A 15,129-nucleotide genomic window follows, 5' to 3' on the forward strand; every position below is an offset into this window, starting at 1 on the left:
AGTAGTAGTAGTAGTAGTAGTAATCAAGTTTATTGTCCTTACCGAGCCCTATGGGCTATGAAACAGTGCGGCTCGTGAGCACAAGCTCCTACTGAGTTTCTAGATACATCTTTGATCGTTCAGTTTCTTTTTCCTCGCCCTATTCCGCCGATTTGCGCAGGGCATTTGGGTAGTATTCATCGCAGAGTATTCCTCTAGCGCCACAATAACTGTGGCTCGAGGGACCTGCAGTTTTCCATACCCTCCTCATGTTCGTGGTATTCTTTGCCAGCTCAAGCTGGTTGTCCGGGGAAACTAGGTGTGCTAGGAGTCTGAGGACCACACTAGGCAGAGCTAGTAAAGTTCAAGCGTTTTGTGGTAGATGTTGAGTCGGCGGCGGGAATCCAACCCACGACCCCCAGTTTTGGGGCAAAACCTCAGCAAAATCCCTTGCCTGGGAGCCTGCTCATTGTGTGTACCACAACACAGCCGCTACCGATCCCAATCAATTGTAGGCATAGCGGCACGATCCATTGTCGATGGTCGCAGGCACAGCGGCGCGACTAATTGTCTGCAGGTGTGCAGTGTGGTGTCAGCGTATCTCTCGCAGGCAGATCGGCACGAGTGTGGAAGTCAGCTGCATGGCAGGCAAATTCGTCGGATAGCATGATGAGGCCAGGGGAACCCCAGCTGTCCTCTCGTCTCATAGCCTAGAATCAATACAGGGTGGGCGCATGGTAACGCGCCTGGTTAGGACAACTGCCCACAGGATGTGCTCCAATCGGATGGCAGTACGATGCCAGTGTATCATGGCATTATGATTCAACGATAATAGCGAGATAAGACAGGCAGGAACCTTAGCTACTCCTTGTTGTTATCAACCATTCTGTGCGGGCGCGCTGAGGGACAACAACACGTTCGCACAATCGCCGCCACAGGGAAATTCTTCTTGGTTTCCTCAGTCAAATGATGAGTACTGACACCGGACATCATGAGAAAGTGAGAATTCGTCGTCCTGAGAGCTGGAGGCAGCGCTCTCATCCAGCGTGCTCGCCGAAGGCGTCACCCTGCAGTCAAAATAAAACCAAAAATTCGGAACTCCGTTATGCTCGGAATTCCGATGGTTGGTCACCGAAAACTCCGGAGTCACTCATCTCACATATAACCTTACTATTTCCCTGCGTCTAATGTTATGACAACACTAAGGACATGAGAACGTCAAGATATTCCACTTCTCGGCAAAAGGCTTGCCAGCAATGTTCCAGTGCAAAAGTGAGATGTGATCGCAAAGCCGGGAATGAACGTTGTACGAGATGTACGCAGCGAGGCCTACCATGTGCTTATCCTCACGCAGATGTTCCTGAAGCACCAACCATGACGAACCCGGGGTTGAATGGGGTCCAGCCACCCAGCCCATTCTCAATATCAGATATGTCATTTGCAAGTCCCGAAAGGGGGCTGCTGGCAACAAACATGTACAACGATCCGATAACGCGTCCGCCAAAATCCCCAAGTACAACCTCATCAAGGCCTTTGCCATTATTGAACGAAGGCTTTGTTAATACTGCTGCGCGCATGCCAGAAAGCTTGGATGACATGGACTTCTCCGGCCTCGACCTAGTTTGTCCCATCAGCGCTGACGAGATCAAGAACCGCTGGATTCAAGCCTATATTCCTGTTCCTGGCCAGACCGTCAAGCAATACCCCACCGGTGTCAGCAACTTTATCTACCATATTTTGAAGTCGTACGCAGTTGTTGCGGTGAATGGTCGTGGTATTCTGCCGTTCATCCATCCCAAACAGATGATGGCACAACCAACCGGGTCTCCACTTACTACTTGCTTAAGTCTCGTTCGGATATGTTCAAACCCCATACCTGGTACCGAAGATGCTGCAGTCAAGGTTCTGCAACGAGAAATGCACAATCTTTACAAAATACGGGACAAATACGATGACAAGTGTCTGTTTGCTGCATTCCAGGCACACCTTATATACTCAATGATCCTTTTCTTCCAGCTCAACCACGCCTGCAATGATCATTTCCGTGACATCATGACAAATTTGCAAGAGTTAGCGTGCGCCTCATCTCAGCAAGGACTCCTGTGTGCAGCTAATCAACGACGGGCGCGTCCTAGATGGGAAGAGTGGATTACAGTCGAGGCCAAACGGCGGACCCTATTTGTGATGTATCTGTTCGATAGCATCCTTTCTACCCAAGAGGGACTGCCCACTTTCCTCGGCACTGAATTGCAGGGTCTGCCAGCTCCAGCTAGTAAACTACTGTGGCAGGCAAGTAGTCGATTCGAGTGGGAGAGGCAGTACAACATCCACATGGCGGAGTGGATGGAGGGTAGTCTAACTATTGATGAACTTTGGCCTCCTTTCTTGGGTATGACTGCGTCTGATATTTCTAGAAGGCATGCGAGAGTGGATCGCTGGCTGGAAAATCTTGACGAGTATGGAACTATGCTGTATGCGATTATGAGATGCACCCACAGTGATTGACATAAATATCACATTCTATATACTATTGTATTTTCATCAGGGTCTTAAAAAACTAGCTGGTGAGATAACAACTTATTACAAATAAAAAAAAAAAAAAACAGCATCATTATCTTGAACATGGACCAGTTACGAAAAATCTCTTGTTTGGGGGTATTCCAACAGTCGCCCTATTGCTTTCCCTCGATCCAGTGAAGAGCTGGACGGGAGCAACTGTCACTTCTGGATTCGATGAAAGGATTGATTTTTGAAATGTCCAGTTCTTGAGTTGACTCTCCCACAAGGCAGCCACAGTTCATACTACACGGGAAAAGCACAGCAATTAATGACAAGGTGTAAAGGGCTAGACCTTCAAAGCTATTATCTAGCTATATACAGGAAGGATTCGATAGGGAGAGAAAGAAAGGAAGGAAGAACGCCTGCTAAGGTCAGAAGCTAGCATATGAAGGTTCGCGTAAATGTATGCCCAACGCATCGGGCATCCAACATAATTGTCACGTGCTTGGGAGGACCTGTTGCGAGTATTATTATTATTTAATCAAATTTATTGTCCATACCGAGGCCTAGAGCTATGACAGACCATGATTCATGGACTCAAGGTCAGCAGTCATTCTACAGTCTCTTGTACCTATAGGTTCCTGAAGCGCTAGCCCCCTTCTATAGTCTCTCTGATCCTTTTCCTCGCCCCAAACCGCCTGTATGCGCAGGGCTTTCAAGCACAGTGCTCTCCTTGTGTTTCAGAGCAAGATGGGTGTGGCTGAGGCTGACTCTCAGCTTAGGCTACCTTCCCTGCTACCCCTCTCCTGTTTTAATTGCCTCCGATCCTTCTGGCCCTGCCACCAGAGTTCTGCTCCGTACAGGGCTACCGACTGCATCGCTGCAACTTGGACCTGGCGAGTCAGTCCTGAAGCGAGTCCATGACTCTGGCATAGGTGTTGTACCCAGTTTTCTGCAGCCCGTGCCTTGCGCATGCAGGTCTGATAATGGGCCTTGAGATTCAGCCCAGAATCAAGCCAGACACCAAGCCATCGGGTTGCTTCTTGATTGAAGGGCACACAGTGGCCACTTCCACTCGTGCTTGTTGAATCTGATCTCTCAGTTCCCGGCCTTATTTGCGAAGCAGGATTGCTTCTGTTTTTCCTGTATCAAACTGGACCGCATCATCGTGCCCCCATTCAATGGCCACCTTGGCTGCTTTTTGCAGTTTGTCGCAGATCTCTTTGACAGAGTGCCCTGAGACAAGCAAACCTATATCATCTGCAAAAGAAAGAGACTGGATGCCAACCATGCTCCTCTCGATTGCATCAAACACATCGCTGAGGTAGATGATGAGCAGAATAGGTGACACTGGTGAGCCCTGTGGCACCCCTGAATTAATTGGATGTGCCAGGCATAGTGTTGTCACAACCTGGCTTCTCTCGTATTGTACCTAGGGTTTTAGTTGTATTTCGAGACGGGACACTTACCCTAAGTGTCTTCCAAAGTAATCATATGCCCAATGCCCCTCCGGGTCCGGTTCGATAATATGTCGATGGGTATATCGCCCCTCCAGGCTCTGTAACATAATCAACAAGTAGAATCGGTAAAGGTAATGAATAGAGAAACAAGGCCAACCGAGTACGTATACTGAGTTGTTGGTTAAGTGCGGACGAGTCAGAAACTAGAAAGGTAACCAATGCTGAATGACTTGTAATTGATCGCGAAGAACTAAGCTACGTACATGAACGAGTGTCCTTATAACTGGGCAACTCCGTCAGCGATCAAGATTGTCAGTACCAACGATCCCATCATCCTTGGCATATTTCTGCATCAGATCCATCACCCGCGTGATGGGAGCCAAATCGTTCGCTTGGACCTTACCCGCCGCCCGGACGGCACCTCCGACTTCGAGTATATTCATTTATATCAAGTTGCATACGAAGAGTGGGGCTGCTCAGCATCAAAAATGTCACAAGCAATAAAGATGCTTCAAGATTTGCCTGCATCACCTACATCAATATTTCGCAGACCACCTTCGACATCCTTACCAGATACCCTCCTCCCGCATATTGGCCCGTATTCCAAAGCGTGTTGGCTCGACCTCGAATCATCAACACTCTGGCTTTTGTTTAGCGCCAATTCAGGCACCTACTCCATTTGCTCTACAACGAGCGTCAGTCAGGCTGCACCCCAGCATCCTGAAGCCGGAGCAGAATGCTTTTCTCAACCCTGTGGCTCAGCTGCGCGTAGTACGGAGTACAACTATTTAAGAAAATGAGCGCGGGGTCTGTTTCGATCGGGAGGGTAAACGACGGCACGAAATCTGAAGATTGTGAGAACGAATCGCTGTATATCGACACGCTGCGACTGGATTTTTGGCCTGTACGTGTGAGCTAAACAGTACTCTCTGTAAACAGTGCGAATGATTTCCCCTTCCTGTGTTTGAGCTTAGTTTAGCCTCTTGTACTCAGGTTCTGCGTCGAAAGCCACCTACTTATTTAATTTGAATTGTTCTGAAGGACCTGGCTTGTCAGAGCTATTTGGGTGAGTTCAACAACGGTATCCGCGTATATCAGCTTGTGGAATGTTGGCGCCCTGCCCAGCCGCAAGAATGTGCGAAATAACTAACCAAACCATGCAAGACACTGGGAGAGCAAAACATGCTTTCAAGGAGAAATGGAGGAGATCCGGAGCTTGAACATAGCTCATAACCAAGAGTAAGATCGCTGACTGTTCCTGTGTGATGAAGACAACAGTAGGCCAGAGTTGACCTATCACCATACTTCAAGTTATCACACACCGCGGCAGGCATGTTGAAAATTCGCTTAACCCATGCTTGGAGGGCAAGCGTATGTTCTGGCCCCTGCTCGTATACAAGCCGCCGGAAAGATCACCAGCACTACCGTGGTTCCGATCAACGCGCACGGCACTGATCTCAGACTCAGGTATAATAACTCGTCCCGAGAGCGGCATACGAATCGTGGGATGGGCGTGGCTTTGATCGACTTGACAGATTTGTCGCGACGGTCGTCAACGGTGATTCCGGACTGTGTGTTTTCGACTGCATTCCGGTCTGAAATGAGCTGTGGACTTTTCGGAAACTGCCTACGAGTCAGATTGTCTCGGATTAATTTGTAAACTCAGTGGTGTTAATTTAGTGCCGGTAAAACATATATTAAACTGCGGTAGTGCAAAAGCATAGTTGTGTATAATTTTATGCACCGAGTACCGGGGCCACGTAACAACATGCTGGTTTTTACCGAAATGTAACTATTATTTCTTGTTGACTGAAAGAAAACTCTTTTTCCATTGCATGCTGCAATAATGGCAGGAATGTCTCACGTGTAAATCTTTCCAGTTCGAAGTGCCAGTGCGTAAATATATATCTGCTAGCCGAGCTGATAAATACTGCTAGATAACAAATCAAATTGCCTTCAGCGTAGAATGTGCCAGCGGTCACTCCGTACCACATGCTCTCAAAGCCCGTCAAACAACTCGTACTCGTATGCATAACCATCGCCCTGTCAACTCAGCCAGAGCCTCGTGCAAGCTGTTATCTTCGCCACCACTCAAAGCGGAGGATCAATTCCCCACCGTTGGGAAGTGGGCCTTGATTTCCACCCTACTCTCCAGTCCCCTCAATTCCCTCAATCCACTATACCAAACTATACTACGTCAGCGCCTTCCTCCAACCAGCTGAACGGTGGCGAGCTTCCGCCCAGAGCTCGCACCATCTGTTCCCCGCCCCGTCAAGCACCTAGACCAACGGCCGGCGGGTGCAGGGACATGGAGGAGATGCTTGGCGGTGTGTGTGGCCTTTTCCTTTTGGAGGATGCACATCCGCATGCGCGTGCGGGTGTAGGCTAACATCATTCGAAGAGAAGCAGCTGGAGGCAAGGCTGGGCAACTGGGCTTGCTCGCTTATCTGCAAAGCGCTGCACGAGTTTCCGTTTTGGGGAAATGAACTGACCGGCAGACGTACAGTACTGTGCAGATGATAGATACCGCATGTTTATGTGATACGCAGGGCTGTTGATCAGTGCGCCGCGGTGACATACACTTTACTATCAGGTATGGCAGACGCTGTCAGAGATGTGTGATACTGTACATAATTGTCGAGGTGCAGGCGGTATCAGGCAAATATGATGAAACTTGTTTGCAATTCGTCATGATGGATCTGGGCCGGTGGCGTCTAGAACTTGTGCATACTCTAGAAAAGGAAACTGGGCATGCTTAGCTGTACAAATTGATTGAGCTGCTATGTCATTGTTTCAGTTGAAGTAGTTTTCGCCACCTGTAAGAATCCGGCGAAGGTCCAAGGCACGGTGCAATTGAGAGCAGCAACATCCAAAAGATGAACAAACAGAGCTCCCCACCAGGCACGAACCCGCATAGACGCCACTCTATTTTGAAGAAAAGAAACGCTTTCTTGGCCGACGCCATACCACAATCCACCCAATGCAAAACTAGAGGCCAGAACCCTAAACCACTCAAGCTCTCTCGGGGAGGCCATTCCTTCCGCACTTCGTCTGCGTGCTGTAAAGGTCCTCAAGAAGCCTGGCCGATTCCCGTACTAGGAATAAAGTTCCAGAGTTCAGCCTGACGCTCGAAATGCCGAAGTGATGCCGGGCGCTGAATGGCTGGGACTAGAACCATCAGCGAGCATGTAAAAAGCACTCAGTGGAAAAGGAATAAATCCCCTGGATCATGGGTATGCAGTTATGATTCGTTCATCAAGAGTATAAAGTTATCTTGCCACCGCCCTACAACAGGTTGAAGGTGCATGGACAAAGTTAATGATTGTAGTGGTTTTGAGATCTCGTTGGCCAACGATTAAACCTGAAATCTCGTCGAAACGACTCGAAAGAGTCGAGTAAACGACGGGCTTGGTCTACTTTTTGGGTTCTTGGACCTGACACTGACATGGGGTGATGGACATGAGACAAACTTTCCGATTTTTTTTCTCCTACGAGATTCCTTTTTTCTTACGAGCAGGGTTGAATCTCGGTTAGATTGGATTTTCCGAAACACCCGGCTGGAAGTTTCTTCGGCATATCAACCTTCAGGTACCCTTCAGGCACACATATCGCGTGGCAGACGGACACTGACTCGGGGGGAACTCGGGCTGGCCCCTTATCGCTTCATGATACCCAATCGCGTAGGCGTTCAACCGTAGGACCCCTATTGCACGTGCATCAGGGCAAGCTACCCACGAGGTACCAGGACGTATTCCGTGCATCCCACGGAGGCCTACGAAAGCAGCCGGTGTCACTACCATATTGGTTAAAGGACCGATCAACGGTTAGGGGAAGTACGTTGCGATTCGCCATTGTGGATTTGTTGTGCATTATCTGTCAAGTTTTTGTCCTTCCTTAAAAAAATTTCCCTCGGAATACTCCATTGGCAATCACGTGCGGCGCCATGTGTGAAATAGCTTCGATCTAGGGTCCCGACAATTTCAATAGACAAAAAAAGAAAGAAAAAAAAGAAAGCCAATAATTAGATCTGACATGTAACCCAAGAATATAATAGACCCGTTACGCACTCTGCAGTCTGCATGAATATTGAATATATTGATAGAACGCACATACGCACACACACCACTCGGACAACCGGGTCTACCGACATCGGGCCCCGGGACCCCGATAAAATAATCCAACCGGGAAGTGTGGTGGGATGTTTTTTTCTACTGATAACCCGTGGATGCTTACTCCGGAGGGCTCCGGCGCCGAAAGAGTATTACTTTGGTACCGAGCATGGCGAGGGTCCTTGATTGATAATGTTAACTCGGCTGCGGAAAATCTGATAAGGCAGAAAGCTTCTGTAGCCGAACGTTGCGTAATGCGGCCGAGCCAAGACGGGTTCCGATGATCCTATGGGGACTTCGGCTTGGTATTAATATTCGGGATAGGCTGAAATCATCAGGGATCATTGGGGGATTGCCCGGGGTTATGTACCCTGAATACGGAGACGCCGTAGTGTAGTTGAATATACACATTTTGCACATAAAGAAATGCGGACAAACAATATTGGACACGTACACCGACCGAAAGCCACTGGGAAGGCACACCGACTGCCCTACGGCAAAGTTTTCAGTCCATGAGTTATTTTGTCATTATGAAACCCATTAAAATTCAATAAAGTCGTGCTGTGGGCCCTGACCGAAAACTAGTCGTTGATCGCCCCCAGTAGTTACTATGTGGGATCCCCAGGCTGACGGACTAAAGCAGATCGGTGTTTCTCGAATTGGATGTCAGTGATTGACAGAACCTTGGGGGTTCCCTCCTTTACTGGGAGCCCCCTGTTGGAACCCCTATGAAAATTCTGATAGGCGTTCCGGGGCCTTCCGTAAAGGAATACGGACTCCGCGTCGGACTCTAAGAGATACACAAATGGTTTCAGTGGAGAGAAGAAGAGCGGAATCACCAAGTCAGCCTCGGAGAATCCTATCCTACTATCGGTTTGCAGGAACTAATAGTTGATATTGCTTTTTGCTGTCACCTCTTGTCGCTGTATACACGTTGGCCTACTCCGCGACCCATACTCCGCGACCGAAAAATAGGGGACGCATGCCAAGCCTTGCCAAGAGACCGCCAAGAAGCCGCCGTCGCAGGCCCACGTGATCTGCGGTATGGATCCAGCCCTAATCCGACGATCAGCGACGATCCTGCGAACACGTACGGCCACTTCACCTGGCGGTAATTCCGTTGGTGCTGCAGGATTGGAAGGATGGGTTATTTACGGACTGTGGCGGTATTCAAATTGCGTGGAGCATACAGAGCAAGTACAGAGCAAGTGAGAATGTGGAAAGCATCGATAATCACCCCTCAAGATTAATGTCGAAAGTAGATAGCTGGGGCAATCTTTTGCCATGATCGTCCCTCTGTAAATACCGGATTAGGCAAAAGAATGGAAGAGTCCAAACAGAATAAAAAAGAAACTTAATTTCGATAGACCCCAAACAGGGACCAGATTGTGACATTCGGCGTCTGCGGCCCTCGTCCGAACAATGTCTATCAATGTTCTAGGTTGTGATTAGCTGACGCCCACGGAATAATAGACGACGAAACAATTGCCTTTGGCTGGCTGGTGCCATCCCATCCAGTTCAGCTGTGATTCAACCTGGTGCCAAGCTGAGCGATGGTCTGACCCAGTGTCCCGCCATATGGAGAACGCGCAAACGCAATAGGGTCCTCGATGTACTCCATAATTTGCAAATTACCGGTGGATCGTGTGCATTATCGGGAAGCAATGTCAACCATATAAGACGTGAAGAGGTCCCCTTTTAATGTGCGACTGCGCAGGCTTGTAGGAAAACGTGTCGTGTCTTTGACCAGCGGAGATTTTTTTTTTCTTCTGATGGTACACTATGGCGGATTCGCCACGATCTTCGTATGTATTGAGGTTTCTTTTTTTATTGAAGTCTCTTTCCACCATACTGACTCTCGCATAGCCTTATGGAACAACTACTTCGCCTCCGCAGTGAGGCCTCTCACCCAGATGCCGCTCACCATCTCTCCGCTCTCCTCTCCTCGCACTCCGGTCCCTGGCCCATCCGTCAACTCCTTGCTTGCTTCCAGGACATCTACAAATCCCTTCCCGAATCTCTCAAAATCAAAAACGATGAATCCATCATCCGCCTCCGCGCACAAGTCAAAGCAGCCATCCCCAACGTCGCAGAACTGATCGGGACAGACTCCCGCCCCGGTTTCATCGATGTCAGCACTGGACGACACCTGACACATGGTGCCATCCGGCAGTTCGTGCAGAACTTTCAGTTGCCTGTTGGGCCTTCCCGCCATGGCAAGCCCCGTGTCGCTGTCATCCTGCCTAATGGCCCTCTTATGGCAGTCGCTGTTATCGCTTTTGCGAACAAATACACGATTGTGCCTATGGCACCGAACACGGTACCAGAACAGTTGCACATGGATATCGAGCAGGTGCAAGCTGATGCTGTTGTGGCGCTGGACGCTGATATTGGCAAGCTGCAGCTGGACAACGGTATTCGGCCGGTGTTTGGCGTCGAGCAACTGGAGGATTTGACATTCCGGGTGGTTTCTGCACAACGTGCTTCTAGTGCCGTTGACTTCGCCCCAAATGCCGGGGACGACATCGCCATTATCCTTTTTACCAGTGGTACCAGTGGTAACAAGAAGCTGGTTCCTATCACAACTTACAACCTCGTTGCAGGTACCATGGCCACCATGGAATCGGTGGAACTGTCTGAAACCGACACCTGTCTTAACATGATGCCGCTGAACCATGTGTACGTCCCCTCTCAAACCAAAACATAGTAAATACTAACAGCAGCAGCGGTGGTATCCTCCGAAGTATCTTCTCCCCCCTTCTCGCCGGTGGCGCCACAATCTGCTGTCCCTCTTTCGACCCCAGCATGTTCTGGGACGCCGTCCAAAGCCCTCATATGACACCAACCTGGTACTACGCCACACCCACGATGCACCAGATGATCCTTGGCGAAGCCGAGCACCGTCCCGACGCTGTCAAGCAAAGCGTCATCCAGTTCATCTGTAACGCTGGTGGTGGTCTTCCCCCGACGCTTGCCGTGCAGCTCCGCGATACTTTCCGCTGCGTTATCCTCCCCAGTTACGGTATGACAGAGTGCATGCCTATCGCTGCACCACCGAAGAACTACACCCTTGATCGCCAGGGAACTTCCGGACGGATCGTTGGTCCTGAGGTTGCCATCCTCGAGGGTGGCAAGCCCGTCCCGCGGCCTGAGATGCTGGGACACATCTGTGTTCGTGGATCGCCCGCTTTTGAGGGATACCTGACCCCCGAGGGCAAGATCGATCTCAGTGCATTTGACGAATCCGGCTGGTTCGACACTGGTGATCTGGGATACCTCGATGCTGACGGGTACCTGTACATCACTGGTCGCAGCAAGGAGGTCATCAACCGTGGTGGTGAAATTATCTCGCCCGTCGAAGTGGAAGATGCCGTGCTGGCCGCGGCCAAGGATCCCAACTCCCCACTGTTTGGCCGCGTCACCGAGACACTGGCTTTCTCTGCCCCCGACGAGGTCCTGCAGGAAGTCGTTGGTGCGGTCATCGTTACACCCCCTGGCAAGACCAGGCCTGATCTTCGCCAGCTGAATGAAGCGCTGCACCCAATTATCCACCAGCCCAAGTGGCCCGCTGTGGTGGTGTACATGGACCGCGTGCCCAAGTCGAACAACAAGATCCAGCGTATCAAGCTCGCCCAGCGGTTGGGCTTGGAGACTCTCACCCCCACTACGCCCCTGGCCGACCGACACTACGAGGCTGTCTGCCCGCCCAACGGCACGCCGCTCAGTGCATCCATTCCGAAGCAGCAATGTGTCATCAACGACAACATCATCCGTTCGGTTTTGAGTGAGATGGCCAATACCCCCGACGTCCACATCCAGACACACCCGCGCGACGGGTTCGCGCAGGCTGTTCTGTTTGTGGACAATCCAGACGATGACCATGTCACACCCGGCGACCTCCGCGACCAGCTCGACGGCTACCTCATCCCTAGCCGTATCACGCTTCTCCAGGGTCCCATGCCTCTTGACCCCTTCGGAAACCCCGACCAGCGCGCCATCGACGATGCCATCCGCGCCCGCAACTCGGATGGCGACCTGTCGCCTATCCAGCGCCGCGTGCGCGAGATCTTTGCTACCGCCTTGTCTTGCGGACCAGAAGACATCTCTGCTCTTACCGACTTCTTCGCCGCTGGCGGTGACAGTCTGAGCGCTGGTCGTCTGGTTTCGCAACTCCGTCGCGAATTTGGTATCTTCCTTCCCGGTGATGTTCTTTTCCACAACAGCACCGTTGGTGACATGGAACGCAAGATCACCGAAGCTGTCGAGATCAAGGCTGCCAAGGGCGATGATGGAGAAGTCGAATTGCCTGGTTGCGATAAGACATACAGCAGCACGAACCCGATTCTTCTGGTCCTGCATCTGTTCCCGATAGCGTTCTTTGCTCCCATGAAGCGCGCGTTCCAGTGGCTTGTGTTCGCGTACGTCATGGCTGAGTGCTCGACCCGGTTCCCCATTCGCGACGTCCTCATTGGTCGTCTGGTTCTGATTGTTTTGGCTGTGTTATCTGCTCGTGTCGCTGCGCACATTGTGTTTCCCTTCTGTGGTATCATCTTCAAGTGGCTTGTCATCGGCCGCTACAAGGAGGGCATGTTCCCCATGTGGGGTCCGTACCACACGCGCTGGTGGTTGACCCAGAAGGCGTTGCAGGTGTGCGGAAAGGGTATCTTCAACCGCTACAACTGGTCCCGTGCACTCTTCTACCGTTTGCTCGGTGCAAAGATCGGCAAAAACGTCACTCTCTCGCCATCCGCCAAGCTCGGTGAATACGATCTCATCGAGATCGGAGACAATGTCGTCCTCGATACATGCCAGGTCCGCCCCTTCGCCGTGGAGCGTAACACCTCCATGCTTCTGAAGAAAATCCGCATCGGTAAGGACGCGTCAGTCGGCATCAAGTCCATCGTCGCCCCTGGTGCCGATATCCCTGAGAACACCTGCATCGGTCCCAACTCGTCCAGCTGGGAACTTCAGGACGCTGATGAGTCTAACCGTGACTTGCTCACCTCCCGTATCCCTGCGCCGCACTGGCTCTGGAGCCTGTTCATCGTCGAGCCAATCAAGATCCTCGTCTGGGTTGCTTCACGTCTCACCTGGATGGGTGGTCTTGTGCCCATGGTGCGCCAGTACCCCGTTCCCTCGGCTGATATGTTCCTGGCTACGCTGGAATGGTTCACCAGTGGCCAGCGGATTGGCTTCCACATTACCGCAAAGATTTGCCGCGCTGTCGGTGGCCCTATTGTGCTTTTCATCGCTGTCTTGATCATCAAGAGCCTTTTGGATCTGATCTGCGGCAAGCCCAAGCCCGGTCCTGCGTCGAAGCAGACTACCCGCCAGAAGGTGCGCAGCGCTGTGCTCGCACAGATCCTGCCCGCCGGTGATATCCACGAGCTCACCCGTCTTGTTGGTCGCCACTACGAACTCGTCTCGATGGCTATTCGTGCCCTTGGTGGTAAGGTTGGCAAGCGCGTCTACTGGCCCAGTGTTGGTCCCGCTGTTCCGGACTTTGACCTCGTCGAGGTTGGTAACGATGTTGTCTTCGGTTCTCGCTCTAACATTGTCACTTCGGACGGCTATGGCCGTGACCGCGTTGTGATTGGTGATGGTACCATGGTTGGTGACCGTGTCGTTGCTCTGCCTGGTGTTACCATCGGTCGTGAGGCTATGATTGGTTCTGGTGCTCTGCTCCGTCGCAACGGTGACTACGCTTCTAACACCATCTGGACTGGTAGCAAGGGTGGTGATGCCGTGCAGTTCCCAACATCCTCTACCACGATGCCGAGCTCGACCGCTCCCACCGTCGTCGCAAGCAGCAGCAGCAGCGCCAACGGCGACAGCGAAGACGAGAAGCGCGCCGGCGAGAAGACTTCCAACGAGAAGCAGACCCCCATCAGCTCCAAGAACAAGACCGTCACCGACAGCAGCACCAACGAAAAGGATACCTGCAAGCCCTTCGGTCGCGCCTTCTACCGCCACGAAGCCAACTACCACGTCCTCCGCATCTGGGACATCGTCATCTACTCCGTTCTCTCCGTCGTCATCACCACCGTCTACTGGCTCCTCACTATCCTATTCTCCCTGTTTGCCGTCCGCGCTGCGCTGACCCACAGCGACGCCGCCGGCTTCAAGCAAGGCCCCTGGCGCCCATTCGTCTTGTACGGTTTGCTCGCCTCGATCCTCTCCGGCGTCAGCGCCGCCCAGGCCTTTATCGCCCTTGGCATCGTCATCTGCATCAAGTGGATGGTCATGGGCCGCCGCAAGGAAGGCACCTTCCACTGGGACAAGAGCAGCTACAACCAGCGCTGGCAATTCCTCCTCTCCTGCGAGACACTCATCAAGGACTGCTACGGCGGTACTGGTCTTCTGCCCATGCTCACCGGCTCTGCCTATATCGTCTGGTACTACCGCCTGCTTGGCGCAAAGATCGGAAAGGACTGCGCGATTCACGCAAACGGCACGCCCAACATTTTCTTCACTGAGCCTGACCTTCTCACTCTTGGTAACCGTGTTGCAGTCGACGACTCTAGTCTGGTCTGCCACTTGAACTCGCGTGGTGAGTTCGAGCTGCACACTCTGAACGTTGGGGACCGGAGTATCATGCGCGCTGGATCGCGGTTGATGTCCGGTGCTTCGATGGGCCAGGATGCTTGTCTTCTTGAGCATACTTTGGTACTTTCGGGTGACCATGTTGAGGATGGGAGTACGTTGCAGGGATGGCCTGCTGAGGGCTTTGAGGGGAAGCGTGCTTAAACGCTTAGACTTTTATCTTTACCTTCTTCCTTCTGGGGTTTTTGTTGTTTTGATTGTGTTATAAAAAGTTGATATCCCTAATATTTGTATATAGAACTATTAAATTTTGACGGCACCTTAATATCTCGGTGTTAATATTTAGATCGACTGCAATTTATGAGTTTATGATTCAAGTACATACAGTCAAACCTCATTAAGACGATCCATTCTATCCAGCTGCTACCATCGTTTTAACGCGAATATCGTCTTACTGGGGGGGTATCTTATATAGCAAAAAGAGAATCGGTGTGTCACGGGCTCGGAATAGTAGATAATAACGAACAGTTTCCCACTGG

The 15,129-nt window shown here is 51.3% G+C and overlaps 2 protein-coding genes across 2 annotated transcripts; both read left to right on the forward strand.

The window, feature by feature from the left end:
- Positions 1–1,188: 1,188 nt before the first annotated feature.
- On the forward strand, positions 1,189–2,484 carry ACHE_31184S (Zn(II)2Cys6 transcription factor; the record flags this gene model as incomplete). The annotated part of the gene is made up of 1 exon (XM_043277885.1): positions 1,189–2,484. One exon carries the CDS (start codon positions 1,189–1,191, stop codon positions 2,482–2,484), a length of 1,296 nt encoding a protein of 431 aa, XP_043135719.1.
- Positions 2,485–9,829: 7,345 nt separating this feature from the next.
- On the forward strand, positions 9,830–14,794 carry ACHE_31185S (putative NRPS-like protein biosynthetic cluster; the record flags this gene model as incomplete). The annotated part of the gene is made up of 3 exons (XM_043277886.1): positions 9,830–9,852; positions 9,914–10,726; positions 10,774–14,794. The coding sequence occupies 3 exons, from the start codon at positions 9,830–9,832 to the stop codon at positions 14,792–14,794; spliced, it is 4,857 nt and encodes a 1,618-aa protein (XP_043135720.1).
- Positions 14,795–15,129: the final 335 nt, after the last annotated feature.

Source organism: Aspergillus chevalieri, chromosome 3 (genome assembly GCF_016861735.1).
Source record: "Aspergillus chevalieri M1 DNA, chromosome 3, nearly complete sequence".
In the NCBI taxonomy this organism is placed as follows: domain Eukaryota; kingdom Fungi; phylum Ascomycota; class Eurotiomycetes; order Eurotiales; family Aspergillaceae; genus Aspergillus; species Aspergillus chevalieri.